Genomic DNA, 18519 nt, shown 5'->3' on the forward strand with positions numbered 1-18519 from the left:
GTTAATGTGCAAGCAGCATGTTGCCACAATGAGATAACTTTAAATTATTATTTTTATTCACTTTCAAGCTTCACCTGTTATTTGAAGAATACAGACATTAGGAGAAAAAAAATAAAACTGCCCTAAACATAACTTACAATCCCATTTCCTTTTTTTTTTCCTTCATGTGCATAAACACTGACACACTTATTTCAGTTTTGCTGCAACCATTTCCCAGTCAGCAGCAATGAAGCAGCTGTAAATTCAATATTTACAAACAGTGTAGGATTCTTTCCTTCAGGAGATGTCAGGGGCCTAGAACAGCTGTACACAAATGTTCCTATCACACTCTTCCTATCAGAAACTGTTTTGCCTTTAAATCCCAGAAATCCCCAACTGATCAAATGCTAAGAGCCCTCGAGAGAGAACTGAAGTGAAGCAGATATTTTATTATGTGATTGGATAATCATAGGATCAGAAGGGTATCAAACTGATTTAAGTTACCTCAGCCCAAAACATAACATTATTTTCGTAATCAGTACCTTTTTCTCAAAAAGTATCACTGAAAACCTGGGTGCTTCACATGCCCTTGCTGCATGCATCACACTGGAACCACAGAGTTAAATTCACAGGTGAATGAAGTTTGCCCAAGCAGAAAAATACTGAGTATCACAGAAGCATTAAGGAAGGGATGTCACTGATGAATTGAGCATGTGCCGACCATGAATTTCTCTGTAATGCTGGCAATGACTTCAGATCCTCCTAGGGAAAGCACTACGGAGGATCCATATTATCATTTAAAAATCCCAAAGTTAAATACTGCTGTATTCTACTTCCATTCATATCTCCTTTCAATACATGTATTCTCTTGCTACAGACAAAAGCTGTACTAGCTCTCAGAAAAAATGTACAAACAATGTAAGGAATGATTGAAAAACAACATTCAATTGCTGCTGTTATTTTTATAAACATGTATCATTTACTACAATCACATCTGATGCTTTTGTTCTGCTGATAAAATAAAATGTACTCATAATCTAGGAGGTAATCATCTCAGAAGAAATCCACTATGTAGAGTGCATTGTCTGATAAAGAATAGATGCAGTGTAGTAGCTTGCAATAGACATAATTTAAACTTCCCACAACAGCCCATATACAGAATTAGCGTAAACCTCAATGTTCAGAACTCTCGGTGAGAGTGCTATTCATCTCTTGAAAATCCTCCTGGGCAAATACAAATTATCACCGAGTAATGAAGAAACAGATGATGCAAAATGGAATAGTTCTCCTGATGCAGAGAAGCCTGGAAATGATTTCAAGTTTAAATAATAGCAAGTCCATTTTCCCACACATTAGACTTGATGGGCACCTAGGAAATAACGAAATCCTGCATTCGATACACTCAAACCTTTAACACTGGTGTCATTCCATAAATCCCATTCTACTAACAGTATTAGCAAACCTTCTAATCCTACAATCACTGTGAGATACACCGTCCTATCACCACCTCAGCTGACAAACTGAATATTACCATCTCTATTTTTCTACATTTCGGTTACGGATATCTTCCTCTACTCAAAGTTATGAGTCTGAATAATATGATCTTATCTAGGCATTCTGATGCCTGTCAGCAGCATTCATTTGGGCTTTAGTGATCTTCCCAGAGAGATTTGTCTTCCAAGTTCTACACATTTTCTTTTATCATTTTGCTACCTCTTTAGCTATAAAAATGGTTAAAAACAGCTTCCTTTCTTCTCTGCTTCTCCTACAGCACAGTCTTTCCTCCCTGCCACCCTCCATGGAATTTTGCTTCTTTTCCTCTCTAAAAATTCAGCTGAAAAAAAAAAAAAAAAAAAGAAGAAAATATTTTAAAGACATTTTGGACTATGCCCTTCCCAGCAGTACCATTTTGTTTGAGAGATTACAGAGCAGCCTAAAACACCAGTAATATTAAGTAAAACAAGCTTAATTCTCAGCATGTATATAAAGTGCACTTCATTGTTTCAAAGACAGGCTGACAAATCAATCCAGTATTATGGAGGAGAAGGGAAAGCAGGAGACTGAGTCTCTGGTCCTGGCTTTTCCACTTTCTCTGTAACCTTGGGCAAATGATTTATGCAATCTGAGGCTCAGTTTCCCCATCTGTGAAACAGATGCTTGACTCTTTGCCAAATTTAACTTATTTAAGAACCCGGATAACAGACTCTCAATATTCACTGTGTCATTTTTGTTATTTATTTTTATAGCTTTCTCTAGCTCCCAGTGGACTACTGGGGAGTCCCAAAAGCATCTTTCCACCTACTTGTCTAAACAGGTAGAACTAAAGTCCAATTAACTGCGCTCCCCAGACACCACCACCACTGCCTGCAGCCCTAAACTTTCTATAAGCAAATAAAGAAAAAGCATTTAAAGGAAACCCATTGAAAATGCACGCAGCACCAGCAACTGCTGAAAGATATACAGCAGAGCACAGTTACTGTGCAGTCTGATACATTGAAACTCCATTACAGGGAAGTATAAAGCTAGTCTGTGCAAGTTGCAATTTTATTTACAGTTAATCTCTCCTTATACTGTGAAATTAATCTGTCTCTCACACATTCAAAGTGCACAAAGCCTGAGCAAATGGGCTTTGTGCACAGAACTTGATGGGGATGGGGAAATCCAATCTGTCTTCCTATTTGCAGTGAAGGTGCAAGGCAGCTTTGTGGTTCCCCTCGTGCTTTATTCCAGCTCCTAGCTTGCAGCAGAGAGACAGCAACCTTCATTTACCCTCTTTTTAAAGGCTGGTGATTGCTAGGTCTGTGTAATAATGGATTAGAAGGCCTCTATGTTTAATACTGTATATAAGAGCAAGTACCTGCCCCTCACAAGTCTGGGTTACAGACACTCAGCAAAATAATCCACGTGAAGATAGGTTTTCCATGCTCCTGCACCGCATTCTTCAACAAATCAGACATGCACTAGAAGAGTTCAGCAGAAATAAATTATTTGGTCTAGTCATGGTTCCCATATCTCCAATAAGACCTCATCTTGTGAGAATGATTATGAGTTCCCTATTAATCCCCTTGGAAGCTAAACTGCTCAAAGGAAGAGTTAGGATAGAAGTTAGAGTTTAAAAGTCAACCTCTTCTCTTCCTGACTCCTCTAGGATTTCTTTACTAATACACAAAAAACATCTGAGACAGCAGATTATTTTTCCAGTAACAGCAGTGCGACAGTTCAGAGATTTGTCAAATAGATTGAAACATTTTCCAAAAATCTCAGAATGTTTTTTAAAATTCAATTTTTCTAATGACATAACACTTAAATTCTGTTACCTAAAAATCTCTGATAAAAAAATGCCTATATGTTTGCAATTGCACATAGTAAAACAAAAACTTGGTGGTACATGGCCAGAATAAAGATCTATCTAGTCACATTTCCTCCCTTTGAAATTGTCTTGTCCTTGCTGCTCAAGGCACAAAGCACAAGAACAGCCCAATGACAGAACACTATTTACAACTTCTCAACTCCATTAATCTGTGCTTTAGCCATTTCCTGAGCTACGTGTTGCATACACACAGCTGTGTTTAATAGTTCATACAGGATTCTTCTTCCATAAATATGCTTAATATTGTTTTTCTAAATAATATAATCTCTATTTCTGATCTTAACAACTGCCTGGGCCCATGACATCCACAGTTTTATGTTTTCTAAAAAAGTACTACCTTTGTTTTTTTTACAATTCCTACCAGAAAACTTATTTTGGTGCCTCTTCTGCTTCTTGCACTAAGCAATACAGAATCATCTATTCACCTTTCTACATGGCAACAGCCCTTGGGTCATCTCTTTCACAAAGTGTTCCACTCAGTTTAATTTTTCAGTTTTCAAAAACCATGGTAGACCTCTAATTATAATAAATCCTACTTTTTAGTACATTTTCTAGTTTTCCTATATCCCTTTCTATAGTAGAACAATTAGAATTGTGAAAAGGTTTTGAGATGGGGGTGTCAAGCATTTATACAGTGGCATTCTTTTATTTATTCTATTCCTTTCTACCCACTACCTAGCATTTTGAACCACTGCTTGGCATGGAACTGAGGTTTTCAGAAGACATGGCTTTTCTGCAAAGTAATAGGTAATTTCATCTCTGTCAATAATTTCATGTGCCAGTTTACTGTCCAGTCAGTTCAAATCATCAAAACCCTCTGACTCTTCAGTGGTTATTTTTAATCTTGATTATCTTGGGTAATTTTATATAATCAGCAAATATTATCACCTTACCATTCACTCTCTTTTCCAGGGCATTTACAAGTACATTCCACATCACAGACTCCTGGGGAACTCCACTGACAGCAGGTCCCAGCTTTGAGAACTGAGGATTTGTTCTCTTTAAAAAGCTATTAATTCACAACAAGACCTTGTCTCTTATAACCTGATAGCTTCGTTTCTACAAGAGCCTTTGGTAAGAGACCTCATCAAAGGCTTTTGAAATTCCAAATCAACCACAGCATCCTCACACACGCTTGCTGATTGTGCTAACATGTTTGCTAAGCTTCTCTCTAGAAAAGCACTGTTGACTCTCCCCTACATGAAGCAAAAAGTACTGAAATCACGATGCAAATAAAATCGACGTGAAAGATAGAATATCTGTATTGGCTCTGATCTGAAGAATGAACCCATCCAAATAAGCCATACGTTTTACCTAAGGATCTCAAGGCATTTTTATGTGTACTGCCTGTTAAACTTAGTGTCAGGGAAACTGAGACATCAAAAAGTTAAGCAGCTTGCCAAAGTCATGCAGCAATTCAGTGACAGAGTCGAACCTTCTCTAATCACAACACTATGATGTCTCCTGTCTTTCTGGAGTGCTAAAATAGGATGTGCATCCATTTCTCTGGAAATAAATCTTAAACAGCAGTTTATCTTGGGTGGAATTCTAAACATCTGAAGGCTTTTATGCAATTAAGACACCTGTCAATTAAAAACTGCCTGTAAGAGTGTTCTGCAGGAAGACTATTAACTGCACTTAAAAGTCAGAGCTACTGACAGCAGCTATAGAAGTTCCGTAATTTTTTAGAAAAGAGGGCATTTGAATTGTTGAAAATATTGACTGTTTGCATTTCAAATCATGGGTTCTGAAACCATAGTCTTACTTCAGCTAATTTATTGGCTCAATACACTAATGTTTGCTATGAAGCAATTTATGGCAGATTTTCCAAAGGCAAATGTCCTGTCCCCCCCCCCCCACCTTGTACCTGGATCTGGCAGAGTTAGCAATAACGCACAGACCTCAAGACATTAAAAGCTGACAAAAGATGCATTCTTCAGAACAGGATATCCATCTACCTGTCATCCGAGGTACAATACTTCTGCACACTCACCCATCGCTTGGCACAAGATGTCCACATCTTTCTCCACTTCAGCCAAAATCACGCTCTCAGGTTCAGCAGTAAAATATGGTGGTTCTTCAAAACACAGAAAACAAAGAGAAGTAAACAAAGAAACCCACAGCAAAATGAAAATAGGTATTGATTAAAGACATTCATATGATGTCTCCATAGACATTGTATTTAATGTGCTGTATTATGAACTGTCTAGCTTGTCTAAGTTTGTCTCTACTCGGAGGCTTTTTTTTTTTTTTTGGTAGTAAAAGCATCATAAAAAAGCCAACAAATTTTTGCTTTGCTGAGTATGAATTCAAAAGACTTGAGTCAATGTTCAGTAAGATTTAGCATTTTGCACTGCAAATTAATACTCAGAGCAGGGGCTACTTTTCATTTTATAGGTCTGAATCATGGAACATTTTAATTCTTCATTCAGAAAGGCCCTCCCGAGAGGTTTATAAAGGTTTATATTTACAACTTAGCATTTTATAGGATAGTTTGCTTCAGTATCTAAACTGAATTCAACCTCATGAAGGCATGAAGCATGTCAAATAAAGTGCCATAGTATGTCAGAAAGCCAACATCAGAGGATAAATGCAGTATAATTAAAAAAATTCTTCTCAACTGTTTTATTTCTTGAAAGCAAACAGATTTAATGCTTTAATTGAAGTTATAGTAATAATCATAAAAAGCCACACTTTATCGTTAGGACTAAAGAAAAGATATTAGACGTTTAATTAAACAAAGACAAGATTCCAGAAACTACAGTATTCTGTCATGTTACTTTCTTTTCTATGCAGCATAAAATTGAAGAGCATCATGTCAAAGTCCCACAGGCATTAAGGTTGCAGTAATTATCATGGTAACTAAAAACTGTCATAGTCTGTTCAATGCAATTATCATCCGAATACTGTTTTTAGAAGCATTTTATTTGATTATAACTAGAATTCTATTGTAGCATACACAAACTCAGTGCTAAGTTTTAGAAAACACAGAAAAGATAAAATAAGTAGCTTGTATGAACAAGTTACTTGTATTTTCATTTCAAAGAATTCAAGGATGTTTGAAAAAATGTAGCAAGCCACAAGGTCATCTGAGCTGATTTCTCAAATCTCTTCCCCAACTGTATGTTAAAACTGGATGTGCAGTTTGTATTATTGATAGGATGTTGGTATGTTCATAAATGAAAACAAAGTCATATTATTTTACTCCACAAATACCTGCTGTATCACCTGCCACCACCTATAGTATAGCAAGTGTTGCCATCATCATCTCAGAGTGAAACGCCAGCAGGCACACAACACTAAGCACCAGGACTGGACTGCAGAGCCCTCCCCCCCCACCCCCCAGCAGTCCTTCCCGCTAACTACAATAAAATATTTGCTTGAGTGTACAGAACTGGGGCTTCATTTGGGCACCAATGGATATTACCACTCTGTATTAATTCCAAATAAAGTCAATCAATATTAGTCTTCAAAATCCTGCGCTGAGGAGAATGTGAGGTTGCAAAATAGCTTGGAATATTAATTTACCCAGCAAAACCAATAAAACAAGCTACATGATTTATTATATTCTAATAATATACATGTGTTAACATTATTGATCCTCGCTGCCTAAATATAACGCTATTAATAAACATGCATAAGTTGTGATTTATTGCATATGATCTCATGCATTAATCTAAACAACAAATTGAAAAGCTGAACATTTAATTGAAATTCTCTGACGGCACACAGCGCTTGACATGTTTGATCATCAAAGTTGCCAAGTCCTCTACAATACGACTAAGTCCATGTTTAATTATGAATATGCTCTCCCATCTCACTGCCATCCACCAAGCTTTGTCTGAAGTTTCTGCTCTGCTTTGCAGAATTTTAACTTTTCGACTTCTGAGCTTTTAGCTTAGTCTCATTACTTATCTATATGTCTGGACGCACAGATCCACGTCCATCTGTCCATCTTTGTTAAAACAAAATTTGAGTCTTTCCTTCTGTGTCAATTTAATTTGATTGAGAGGAGAGACAGAGGGAAAAGGTGGCCAAACCAGCATCCAAAGGAGCAAGACAGCACCAAGACACACACACCCCTACCTAGACATTCGCTTCTAACTCTGGGCTTCTACAAATGTCTCTTCAGCCAGTGAGGTTCAAGCATATTTTCCTCCTTTCAGGGAAGTCACGGAGTACACCTCTTGCACCCTCCCTTTTTATAAGGCACTCTGACCTTAACAGGCCAAGTTTTAACTTGGCAACTTTCGGCTGCCAGCTCTCAAACTTTCTCCTAGATCAGCAACATATTCACACACCAGTGATAAATCTGAAGATTTATCTTCAGCATGGGCCCGCAGTCCACCTGCAAAGCATTTAATGTGACCTCAAAGATGCCATTAGCGCCAAGACCACTTCTTATGAACTCCTGTTGCACAGTTCCTGCAGTTACACTTGGCATATTTATACAGTGTTTTCCCAGTCACTCCCCCAAAACCTTATCCTACAGTCTGTGCTCCTTCCTTTAAATCCCATACAGGCTGTTATGTTACCCTCAAAGAAATTTACTATATTAAGAGATGCTTACGTGAGCTTATCAAGCAATGAATTGCCTGACAAGGAACTTGAAGTCACTGACAACTGTCACTTAGCAAATAGGACTGTGATGTTATAAAAGGAAGATTCACGTTGGCTTTTTTGAAAGCAGAAGGAAGAAACTGAAGCAGACAAGACAGAAAAAGAGCAGGAGAAGCAGAAAGATGCAATCTAAAGGCCACAGACAGTTCCCAGAGGACTTTCAGGGTGTAGGTATGCCAACAGATATGACTTCCAGTCTTCATCAAGACCAGACCCACTTTTTCCCTTACCCTAAAGCCTGCTGAGCTCAATTCTCACAGCCACTCCAGCAGCTGGAAGCTCTGCTAAATGCTGCAATTGGCATACGAGGGGTAGGGAGGCTGAGGCAACAACTGCATGCAGAGCTCTCAGATATTATTCTTGTGAGATAAGTGCAGATACAGAAACACTTCCAGAAGCAGTTCCACAATATACTGATTGGTAACTACCTGCCGCTGCTGCCTGGAATTAAAGACAAGCCTGGATGCCAAGACAAGACTAAACTGTAAGGGAATTCTGAGAGATCTAGAATACCTTGTGGACAATAGTGCTGTTGCATCCCAAGTCTAATAGACATGGAAAATTGGTCTTGGTGATTTAAGGCACGAAAGAATCCCAGCAGTACTGCTGGGGGCATACTCTTAGGGCTATGTGTGAAATGAAGCAGTGATTGCCATGCAAGCTGGGCTACTTTTCCACAAGCTGTGTCCCTCATGTTAGCAACACAAATGCTCAAAAGGTCCTTTGCAAGCTCCAGTGTGCTTGCTTACTCTGCTGGGTAGCAAGGGTCTACGGCTTCAACAGAACCCAGGTGTAGATGAAATTAAGGCAAAACAGCTGTAGTTACACATCATGGACCACTAAGATCTAGGCTCCCCACATTTTAGATGTGTCAGATTCATGATCTGCACATCAGGTGTGTGCCTAAAGGCCTGCAGGCCCAGCATAAATTGCTAGTGAAAAATTCCTGGGATCTGAATTTGGGTGCTACACACCAGCTGGTGAAAAACTGTCAGAAAGAGGCCATAAAAATGCTGCAGTATTTGTAGGGGTCAGATGGCATTCTGAAGGGGTATTCTGGTTTTCTGTATATATGACTCTATTACATATTTATAAGGCTTGGTTTGAATCACACTGTGCAAATTTGAACATTTATTGTTGCAGACAATAATCATGTGATGAAATTTAATGTGTGTGGTGAAATTAGAATGTCTTCCAAACTATATAACATGCCAGACGCAAGCCCCCAGACACAGCAGTTTCTAGGAGCAACAGTCATCTGCTGGTACCAGGTCAAACATTTGATTTAAATTATAGAATCACAGTAGTTAGAACAGGGAAGGACCTATTACAACGAGTTCACCCTGCTGGCACTGCAGCATCCTATGCAATGAGAGGGGGTCACATCTCATATTAGACAATGAAATGGATACTATATTGTTCAGATATTGTTTTGGTGTTTGAGTGATTTTAACTAAAAGGTCAAGAACAAGCAAAGGGGAAAAAGAATATTTGAATATAAATGCATGCTTTTAATAGTTGTCGAAGGTTTCAGGTTTTTTTTTTTTTTTTTTTTGCACTACAGAAATCATTGAAAAGATAGCCGCTTTGCAAAGCCCCTGGGAGCCTGCAAAATTTGATACTGTTCTAACTTCCCCCACGCAGAGTTACATGGTCACTGATTTTAACATTCAAAAGATAGCAGTCAGCATCCATTACATACCCTTCAAGCTGCATTGGAGATGTGTGACCTAATCCTAGATACATACATGAAAGTCAGAAAGAACAGAGAAAGCCCCAGGGGCTCCTCCAAAGCTGAAATTCCTGCATCACTCAAATTCAGGCCTGAATATTTAAGGAGAAAATTGAGCCCTAAACATGGAAGCCTTTCTCTAACATTAGCATAAACTAATTTATTTGGGGAATATCCTATAAAGAAAGTGGAACTGCGAACTTGAGAGCCGCTTGTAGGTAACCAGGTCCCTAACTCCAGACAGCAGATCAGACTGCCTGTGCTGGGAGATGAGCCACGTTACATATGCAGGTGTAACAGATTCCTTGAAGGAGGATTTGTCTTTGCACGAATATCATGTTAAAACAGAAACAGATAAAAAGGTACTCCTTGTTTCTTGCTTTCTGCACTGCATTCTCTCAATCATGGAAAACAATCCTGTTGAAGGAGCAACTATTTTAAAAAACAGATACAATTATTACATCTGGGGATCTACGGGGTATGACTAACTCCCCTACCGTTAGCTGCTGTCTGTGCATTGAAAAATCTCGTAACAGCCCAGGAAACACACCTCCTGTCTGCAGAACTGACAGAAAGGGGAATTTCTCATGAATGTCACAGCCAGAACTGAAGTTCCAAAAAGTCCCCTTGTGGGATAGACCCCATGGGCATTTGGGCCCAACATGCAGGGAGACCTCTGTGGTGCACCACACCAAAAAATTGACAACTCAAGTCTAGACGTGTCCAAAGAGACTTTATATTTTAAGTTTTCCTGAAAACTCTTTTTCTTATGTGCCATACAGGAGCACAACCATTGTGGCCTTTTCTTAAGCACAATGTATGAGCACAAACATCATGGAAAAATTCTTCACTCTGCTTTCAAGACATGGTTTGTAGTGTTTCTAAGTTTCCAAACAAGAACCACAAGAGCTATTGGGTCCAGAGAACTGAGCACAAAGTTTTGAGGTGGCTAGCAGTCAACGTTGCAAGTTCAGTTCAAATTCACAAACAAGAGCAAGCCACAAAGAAGGCCCTTCTGCATCTCCAGGCTTGCTCCTGGAGAAGTACAGTGAAGGAGGAATATCCCCACAGTTCCTCTCATAGTCCAGCCAGGTGGGCTCTCCATGCTAACGTTATAACATTTCTGCTGTATTCCTGAATCCCAGAGCCCTGTGAAGCGGTATCCTTCCCATTTGGTGAAAACCAGGGTAGCCTTTAAAAAAGAGAGACACCTATTACGCTCCCCTATCGTCCTATTTTCAGAAAGTCACATACCCAGCTGAGATACAAAATTCTCTCTTGAAAACACCAAGATGAGAATAATATATCTACTAATACAGTTCTTTCAGGCACAAAACTGCTCCAAAAAGAAGGAAAATGCTCAACTGTGATTCCACTTCATTCCGACAGTCCTTTGGATAGGCCAACAGGGCTTCAACACTCAGTTCTGGGCAATACTTCATCATACAAAGCCATTCCTTCTCCTTGTTTTCTTCCTCATTTTATTTTGATTTTACTTTCTGACTGCATCTGACTTAAAGAGCAGTATAGTTTTCATGTAGTGGAAGGGATTCATTTCTTGTTCTCTTAAGCTCCGAAAATTCATAATTTCCCAAAGAACAATCACTTAAAAAATGATGATTGCAATTTGTCGCTAACAGAACTTGCAGAACCAGAGCAAAAGAATTTAAAATTCGTTCCGTCTCCAAATTGGTTTGCTCATGAGAGGACTCCTTAAATTACTTAATCTTCAAACTGTTAGTGATAAAACAAATGTGCTCTTATCTAATCTGCAACAAATCTTCCCCAAACTGTTACTCTGCCAACTAAGGAACATGCTACCCTTTAAAAATTTATAACAACTGCAGCTAATAAAACCAGAGTTTGGAACCACCTCAGTTTATCTTTGCTGGAACAATATGAAGATGTCAGAAAGCTTTCTGCCACATCCAGAAGAAAATTGCAGTGCAGCACAAGACTACAGGATATTCTTCTTGCTCATGCAGTATTATTCTACTGCATTAGATATTCAGAATTTTTCAAATGCTAGTGTGATTTTAATTTAAAAAACTAAGATGTACTCTCAGAAGTAATACTGTAGGTCACAAATAATAATTTGAACTGAGTGCATGCCTTTGTACTAAATTCCACTGCCTTTTAATAAAGCTCTTGTCACCATCTGGGTACACACTCAAATTATGTTATTTCCTTTAGTTAGGAAAGTCAAGGACTGATATATTTGTAAAATAAATAATAAAATCCATGATTAACTCAATATCTGTGATAGCTTTGATGCATCTTTTTATTACTACCTCTTTTCCACCTGTTAATAGCAATATTTTTTTCTATCAATCCACAAAAGCTCCTATTACCATACTATTGAGTGTCTCTATTTGATTTACCCAAATCATTTTGAAAACAAACCTCTTCTATTAACACAAATTCATTTTTCTGTTAGTCAAGACCCTTATTTAGTCCATGCTGTATTATTCTGCAGAGAACAGCTCATTATCAGGTCACTATCAACATGTACACACTGTAAGTATTTTATGCATGCAAATGGACAAGCATACTTGAGTCTCTGTGAGTACTACTCCAACAGACTACAAGGGACACACTACAAAAAATCCTTAGGTTTGTTTCTCACCTGTACTTTCCCCTAGAACCCATTCCTTGACTAATTAAACAATGCCTGAATCCATTCAAGAATTCTAAGGCTGAATATAAGTTATGCCATTAACTATTAATCCTATGATTTGGCTTCCTGTTTTGAATTAGATCCATCCTGCAGCTTGAGAAACTTATAAATAAATCTATCAGGCTTTGCTGACACATTGAGTAAACACCTGCAACTGAAGTGTCTTGTTCCATCAGAAGGAAATAAAAGTAATGGGTAACCAATTTGTTTCTGCTTTCTTTCATCTGCTTGTTCTTATCTACAGGCCTTTTCATAACTTCATTCCCTGACAGCCCCCTAAAACTGGATAAGAAATAAATAAAACATCTAAAAATAAGAGAAGAGATAAGCTACTAAATAAAGGCAGCAATGCTATTTTAATATCATTTCCCAGTGATCGCTCCTCAGTTTTATTGTAACTGTATTTAAGAATCTTTTACCTTAACTGAGAGGCTGCTTTAAGTATTGTATTAGGCTGGATCTGCCACCACAGCAGCAAAATTAAACTAGTTACAATAAAATCTTATGAATAAAGGAGAGTTTAAACCAAAACCATAAATCAGTGAAATCCGTCTCTGCTCCTTAACGGGTAGGAAAGCTGTGAGGTAATTCTAAGAAAAGAAGTATAAAGAAAAAGACTGGAACCAAACTTCATCCAGTAGGTAATAAATATAATGGAGATACAATGCTACAGATGAACCTGGAGCACAGCTTTGTAGAGAGAAGAGCTGTTTTCTCATTTAGCATGAACTACTTTAAATTACTTTAGTAGAATACAGACCATACAGTGGAGTCGTTAAAATTGTATTTTCTGAAGTCTGAAAGAGTGTAAAGAATTGTTGTGATGAATTCTCACTGCAAGGCACTACAGAAATTCATGTTCATGAATTCTGATCACTGAGACCTGTATCATTGCCAAAGCAATACCCTGTCCAGGACATTCGCAGTTGCTACTGGGACTATTATATAAAAGCTAGACTTGACACAATCAGCTCTGGCTTATTGTTCTAAAACATTTCCTTTATCCTAAAAATACCAAGCAAACCTCTGTGCAGTGTCCAGTGAGCTCATTTGTGCTGTAATATCAGAACATGACAGACGTGGTAGCTAGGTTTTCAAACGACAACCCCCCTGCTACAGCAAAATTCCAGCAGGGAGGTGATAGTGGAAAAAGGCCAGCCCCTCCATCAAGAAAGGGCTGAAAAGCACTAATGTTCCTTTAAAACCTTTAAGTCCAAAGCTTCTCTTGGAGTTGGAGGTCAGGCATGTAGCATTCATTTTAATGTTATTTTCTTCTCCCTTTTCTTCCCTCAGTAAAGACGTCTGCCTGCCTGTGAGCTCAGGAATGTCCTTGGCCCCCTGACTGGCACTTGCAACAGACAATGCACAGAAGTGCACCTAAAAGGCTTCTTTCAGAAATACTGGCACTTGACATATTAGAACTAGATGTAAGCAAGCCAGGAGTTAATCAGGGTTTAATGCAGCTAAAAGCCGAGATGGGGAAGCTACACAATAAGGATTTTACTACTGTTTCCCCAACTTCTGATTAAATGTATAGTTTCAGAAGAGATTCAGAATCAGATCAGTGTTTAAAAGTATCTATTTGATGAATTTATATTCACGGGGAAGAACTGCTGGATTAATTTGGAAGATAACCCCCTTCCACCTCTTTTGTTTTGTTCTCTGAAGAGAGGTTCAAATGTAAGGTCAATGAAATATTAAAATATCAATTTTATTTCCTACTATACCTCAGTCCAGAGCCTATTTTACTAAAAAATGCAGTGCATTGAGAATTACCTATTATAGAAAGGAAGGCATTTGCTCTCGCTGGTTCCTCTGTGCTGTCTCTCAATTTCGCTTCACAGAAGTACATCCCAACATCAGCGGAGGTTGGGTTGGTGATAGTGAGTCGTCTCCCAAAACTGCTAATTCCACTGGTTATTTTTATTCCATTTCTCTTCCAAGTCATGCTTAGTTTCTCAATGGGTCTACCAAGGTTTAAAAATAAACAAAGAAAGAAAGAAAGAAAGAAAGAAAGAAAGAAAGAAAGAAAGAAAGATAAAACATCTTACAGAATAATCTTTTCTATAGCTACATACAGATTATAAAAACTTCCTTTATACCCTATTAATCTATTAGCTGAATATCTAATATCGAATCTAGCTTTATCCCCTATTAGCTACTCAGAAATAAACGTGTATGTAACTTCCACACACTACTCAAGTAGCATAATGCAAGTACACCTAATTGATATGGCAATGGAAATTAAGTACTAATAATTTGATTTCTCTAAGCAAAAGGAGTAAATACTGTTATGGGAATCAGCTGCATGGGAAGTGCTTTCATTATAACTCAGTTAGCAAGAAAATATTAACCATATCAAGAACATCTCTGCCCTCAGAGGATAAAGCAAATCAGTTGGTCTCCTATCATGTGAAGACCTCAACTATTCACTTCCTCCAGAATTCAGTGCTGTGGAAGGCTAACTAGACGGAAACAGCCACATGCACAGAACAAATGCTGTGAACCCTGTTACGGTGCATTATGAACAGTTGAGCAATAATCACTGTAAACTAACAACATCTGTAAGAAATTACTCCATAGGAGAGCCTCCCTAATTTATTTACTTGGAAACACAGACTGTTAATTTAAACAGTATCACCTTCCGTGTCAGTACGCAATACAGCTGAAATATTATTAAACCTTAACATAATTATTTCCTTAAGATAACGTTTGCTGCTTGAACAACTATACTTCTTTACTGTGTATGTAACAGGTAGAAAAGTAACTCACTCTATATCCTTATTTTGCCAAAAAAAATCAATGCTTAATTCAGTAATGTTGGACAAATAAGATTATTCGTAAGGTTACTTTGAAGAGCAAGCGACATGCTGCATGCGGCTTCAGTCGTTAATATAACAAAAAATGAAAAGAACTTCCTATGTCCTTTCCAATAAAGGACAGGCCATTAAAATTAGTTGCTTATAACCCCACTGCTTTTACAGTACCTTGCATTGGCCACACATTCCAGGGTAATTTCACTGCTCCCTGCTATGACGCTAGTATTTTGTGGAGGGATTACAATGACAGGAGCCATGGTGTCAGACAGGTCTACGGCATCTGCACGGGCAGAAAAGAAATATAGTTGTGAATACTCTATACATCTGCAAACAGCAAGGACTGAAACATTTCAGGTAAAGGATCTTGTCAAGTGACACAGCTGCAAATTTCACTCTTCAGCCTCAGCACCCCCTTTTAATCTCCTCATTAAAGGGAGATCTTCAGCATGACCATTTCTGATGGCTTTCATTATACTGTACAAACACACTGTTTCAATACACCCAGCTTGGCATCATTCAAAACACACACAGCTCACCAGAACTGCTCCCAGATGGAGTGCAGAGGCCATTCTCAAATAGAAAGCAAATAAATTAAGCATCCTAAAGGTTTTCTATTGTTGAGCACTTTTATTTTTATCAAACACTTGCTGACTTTTATTTTTAAGACCGTTTCATGTTTTGTTTAATCTTAGCACTTCCATACCATTTCAAAAGAGTCTGCCAATATTCATGTTAGTTCTTTAAAAAGATTTTACACACTGGGGAACAAATATAAAATTAACAAAGCAGCATATCACAGCAACTTCAATCCCCTTTTCTTATCAGGAAAGTAAATAACCCAAATCTGCTACTCTTTTGTGAGGCATCATACTGTAAATAATTTAGCTTATGCAACAGTCAGCAGACACTTAAAAAATGGTAAAAAGGCTGCTTGTAAATTTTCTTTGTATACATTTAGTAAGTGAATTAAAATACCCATGTATTCATAGGTACTTTGCTTCAAGCAACTCATTTGGGAAAGAAAAATTAGCTATTTTTTAGCTTGAATAAGAGAGTAATAAAAATTTCTAAAGACACGGAATCCAATAAGCAAATTATGGAGAAAAGTAATGAAAATAAAACTAAACTGATGCAAACCCAAGCCAATTCATCAAATATTTTCTGCAAGAGAGGCTAACCCATGCCCATTAACTGTGAAGTAGAATGGTAAACTGGCAAATGCAAGGTGTGAATCCTGATATCCTCTTTTAAGATACAGCCCTAAATAATAGCAAATAGATAGAAAATTCTTTGCTTATCCAATAACTGCATGCCAAAAGCCATTTCACATTCTACTTCCCTTATTAGATGGACAAAATTTTTAGTAATAGGGCTCAAAGTTCACGAGGTCAGCAGATCTCTGAACTGTTGAATGACAAAATTTTTACCTTTTGACACTTTTGTAATGGGTAGCAAATAGTTGACTAAGGGAGATGAAAGCATATAGAACAGTTCTAAAATTTCAGGAATACCATGTGCACACCTGCATAAATTCAAGCATTCAAGGACAGTGCTTAAGGAAGGGGTAAGCACATACTTATTTCTTTCCATATGTATGCTCTGTTGACCTGACATGGTGTACATATTACAGCTTGCATAGGATCTCAGAAACCAAACTTGTTGTAGATTTTAGGTTTGTTTAGCAACATTCCTGGAAACATGACGTTATCAGGTCCCACATCTACTTTCTAAGAAGATTTCCATGGTGCTCTTAGAAGTACTCATGACAGTAATCGTCCAGATAGCAAATGAAAAAATATAAACCAAGTGCCAATCAGATTAGTAACTTGTTACTGATGAGAAGAAACCTCAGCATTACTGTTCACCGCTATTTCTGCGCAAGATGAAGGCTTACAACAGTAAATGCTAAAAGATCAACAAACAAGTTACTAATTTGGCAATGATCACCTCTTATCTCCATCTGGAAAAGAGGAAAACCGCTTGTTCAGCTTATCAGCTCCCCTGAAGAATGGCTCAACCACACTAAAAACAACCAAAGAACAGAAGCCAGCTTTGTTGTAACCTCTAAGAGTGCGCCACATGGGAAAGGCTCTTTGTGCAGTGAGCAGATAAGCAGGGGAAATAAGAGAACTTTCCTCTGCCTGCAACCAGGAAAACATGAGGTTTCTTTGACTTAATTGCTAACCATAACAAGAATCTAAGCAAGGTATGTGCATTTATTTATTATTTTTTGTTTTCTTTTCATACCATCCCTGAAACAAATATATTAAAAGCAGTCTTTTGATAAGGATTTTGAGTGGGTGAACTAATAAAGATGTTATACTGAGAGCTCACCAAAACAGCTATCACTTGGATTCTAAGTAAAATCCTACAAAGGTCAGCTGCAGATATAATGAGCATGAATATAAAACAACTTTTCCAAGTAATATCTAAACACTACCTAGATAGCATATGTATTCCTGTTTCATATTCAAAGGCTGTTTATGTTTCCCTTTGTGGCACAAAGAAACCACCTGCTGTAACTCAGTCCAGCCCAGTCCTGCTAAATAAAACTCAACAAGGACATTCCCACGGCTCCTTGTGCAGCTTGCAGCTTTGTTTTGTGGCTGGTCAAAATATCAAAGGAGGAATTTAGTCTTACTTTACATTAAAAATCTCAATAGGGCTGAAACATGGAATCTGTGTGTCCACCCCATCCTTTCAGAACCTCACTCCTTGTAAGAAATCCACAGGCTGGATATTAGAGCAGCCAGGCTCCTAATCTAGATAAGGAGTAGCACTGTGATTTGGTTTCCACGATGTGATGCAGCAAATCAGACTTCAGCCTGGCTGTGGAAGGTAGAGAGCTATTTCAAACAATCAGATAATGAAAAACTACCCAGCCTTCTACGTTTCTTATCCTTCCTGTCAATAAGCCACTCCATCCCTCTCCTACTTCCAATGTACAGCACTGACGTGATTTTACTTGACTGGTGCTGCACTAAATTGCAATGCAGAATGTCACTGTTAGTAAACAGGTATTTTCTTTGAGAATCCTTTGTAGAAAACAATTGCATTTTTTCTTTTCTTCAATACTCCTTTATTTATTTATTTTTTACTTCATCAGACTCTTTGTTCTCTGTTTTCTACATCCTTGCCTCTGCTGTTTCTGCCTGCGTTTTCATCTCCTCTTCCTCTGCCTCCCTTTACTCAGGCAACTTCTCTGCCTTCATCACTGGTTATTTCCCTTCCCTCAATCCCGTGGTCCCCAATAGATAGTTCACATTATTAAAAGGCTGCTCAATTTCTCATGAATCCTTTATTTTAATGATTGAGCTTCAAT

The 18519-nt window shown here is 38.0% G+C and overlaps 1 protein-coding gene across 5 annotated transcripts in view; it reads right to left on the reverse strand.

Annotated features, from left to right (window-relative positions):
- SDK1 (sidekick cell adhesion molecule 1) overlaps positions 1-18519 on the reverse strand; it is a 398013-nt gene that overhangs the window by 143617 nt on the left and 235877 nt on the right. For all 5 annotated transcript variants that reach the window (XM_084536274.1, XM_084536275.1, XM_084536278.1 and 2 more), the window contains 3 exons: positions 15366-15477; positions 14155-14345; positions 5343-5426 (listed from right to left, as the gene is read on the reverse strand). In XM_084536274.1, coding sequence (XP_084392400.1) covers positions 5343-5426; positions 14155-14345; positions 15366-15477 — 387 coding nt within the window. The remainder of the gene's footprint in view (positions 1-5342; positions 5427-14154; positions 14346-15365; positions 15478-18519) is intronic.

This window comes from Aythya ferina (genome assembly GCF_964211825.1).
Source record: "Aythya ferina genome assembly, chromosome: 15".
NCBI lineage: Eukaryota > Metazoa > Chordata > Aves > Anseriformes > Anatidae > Aythya > Aythya ferina.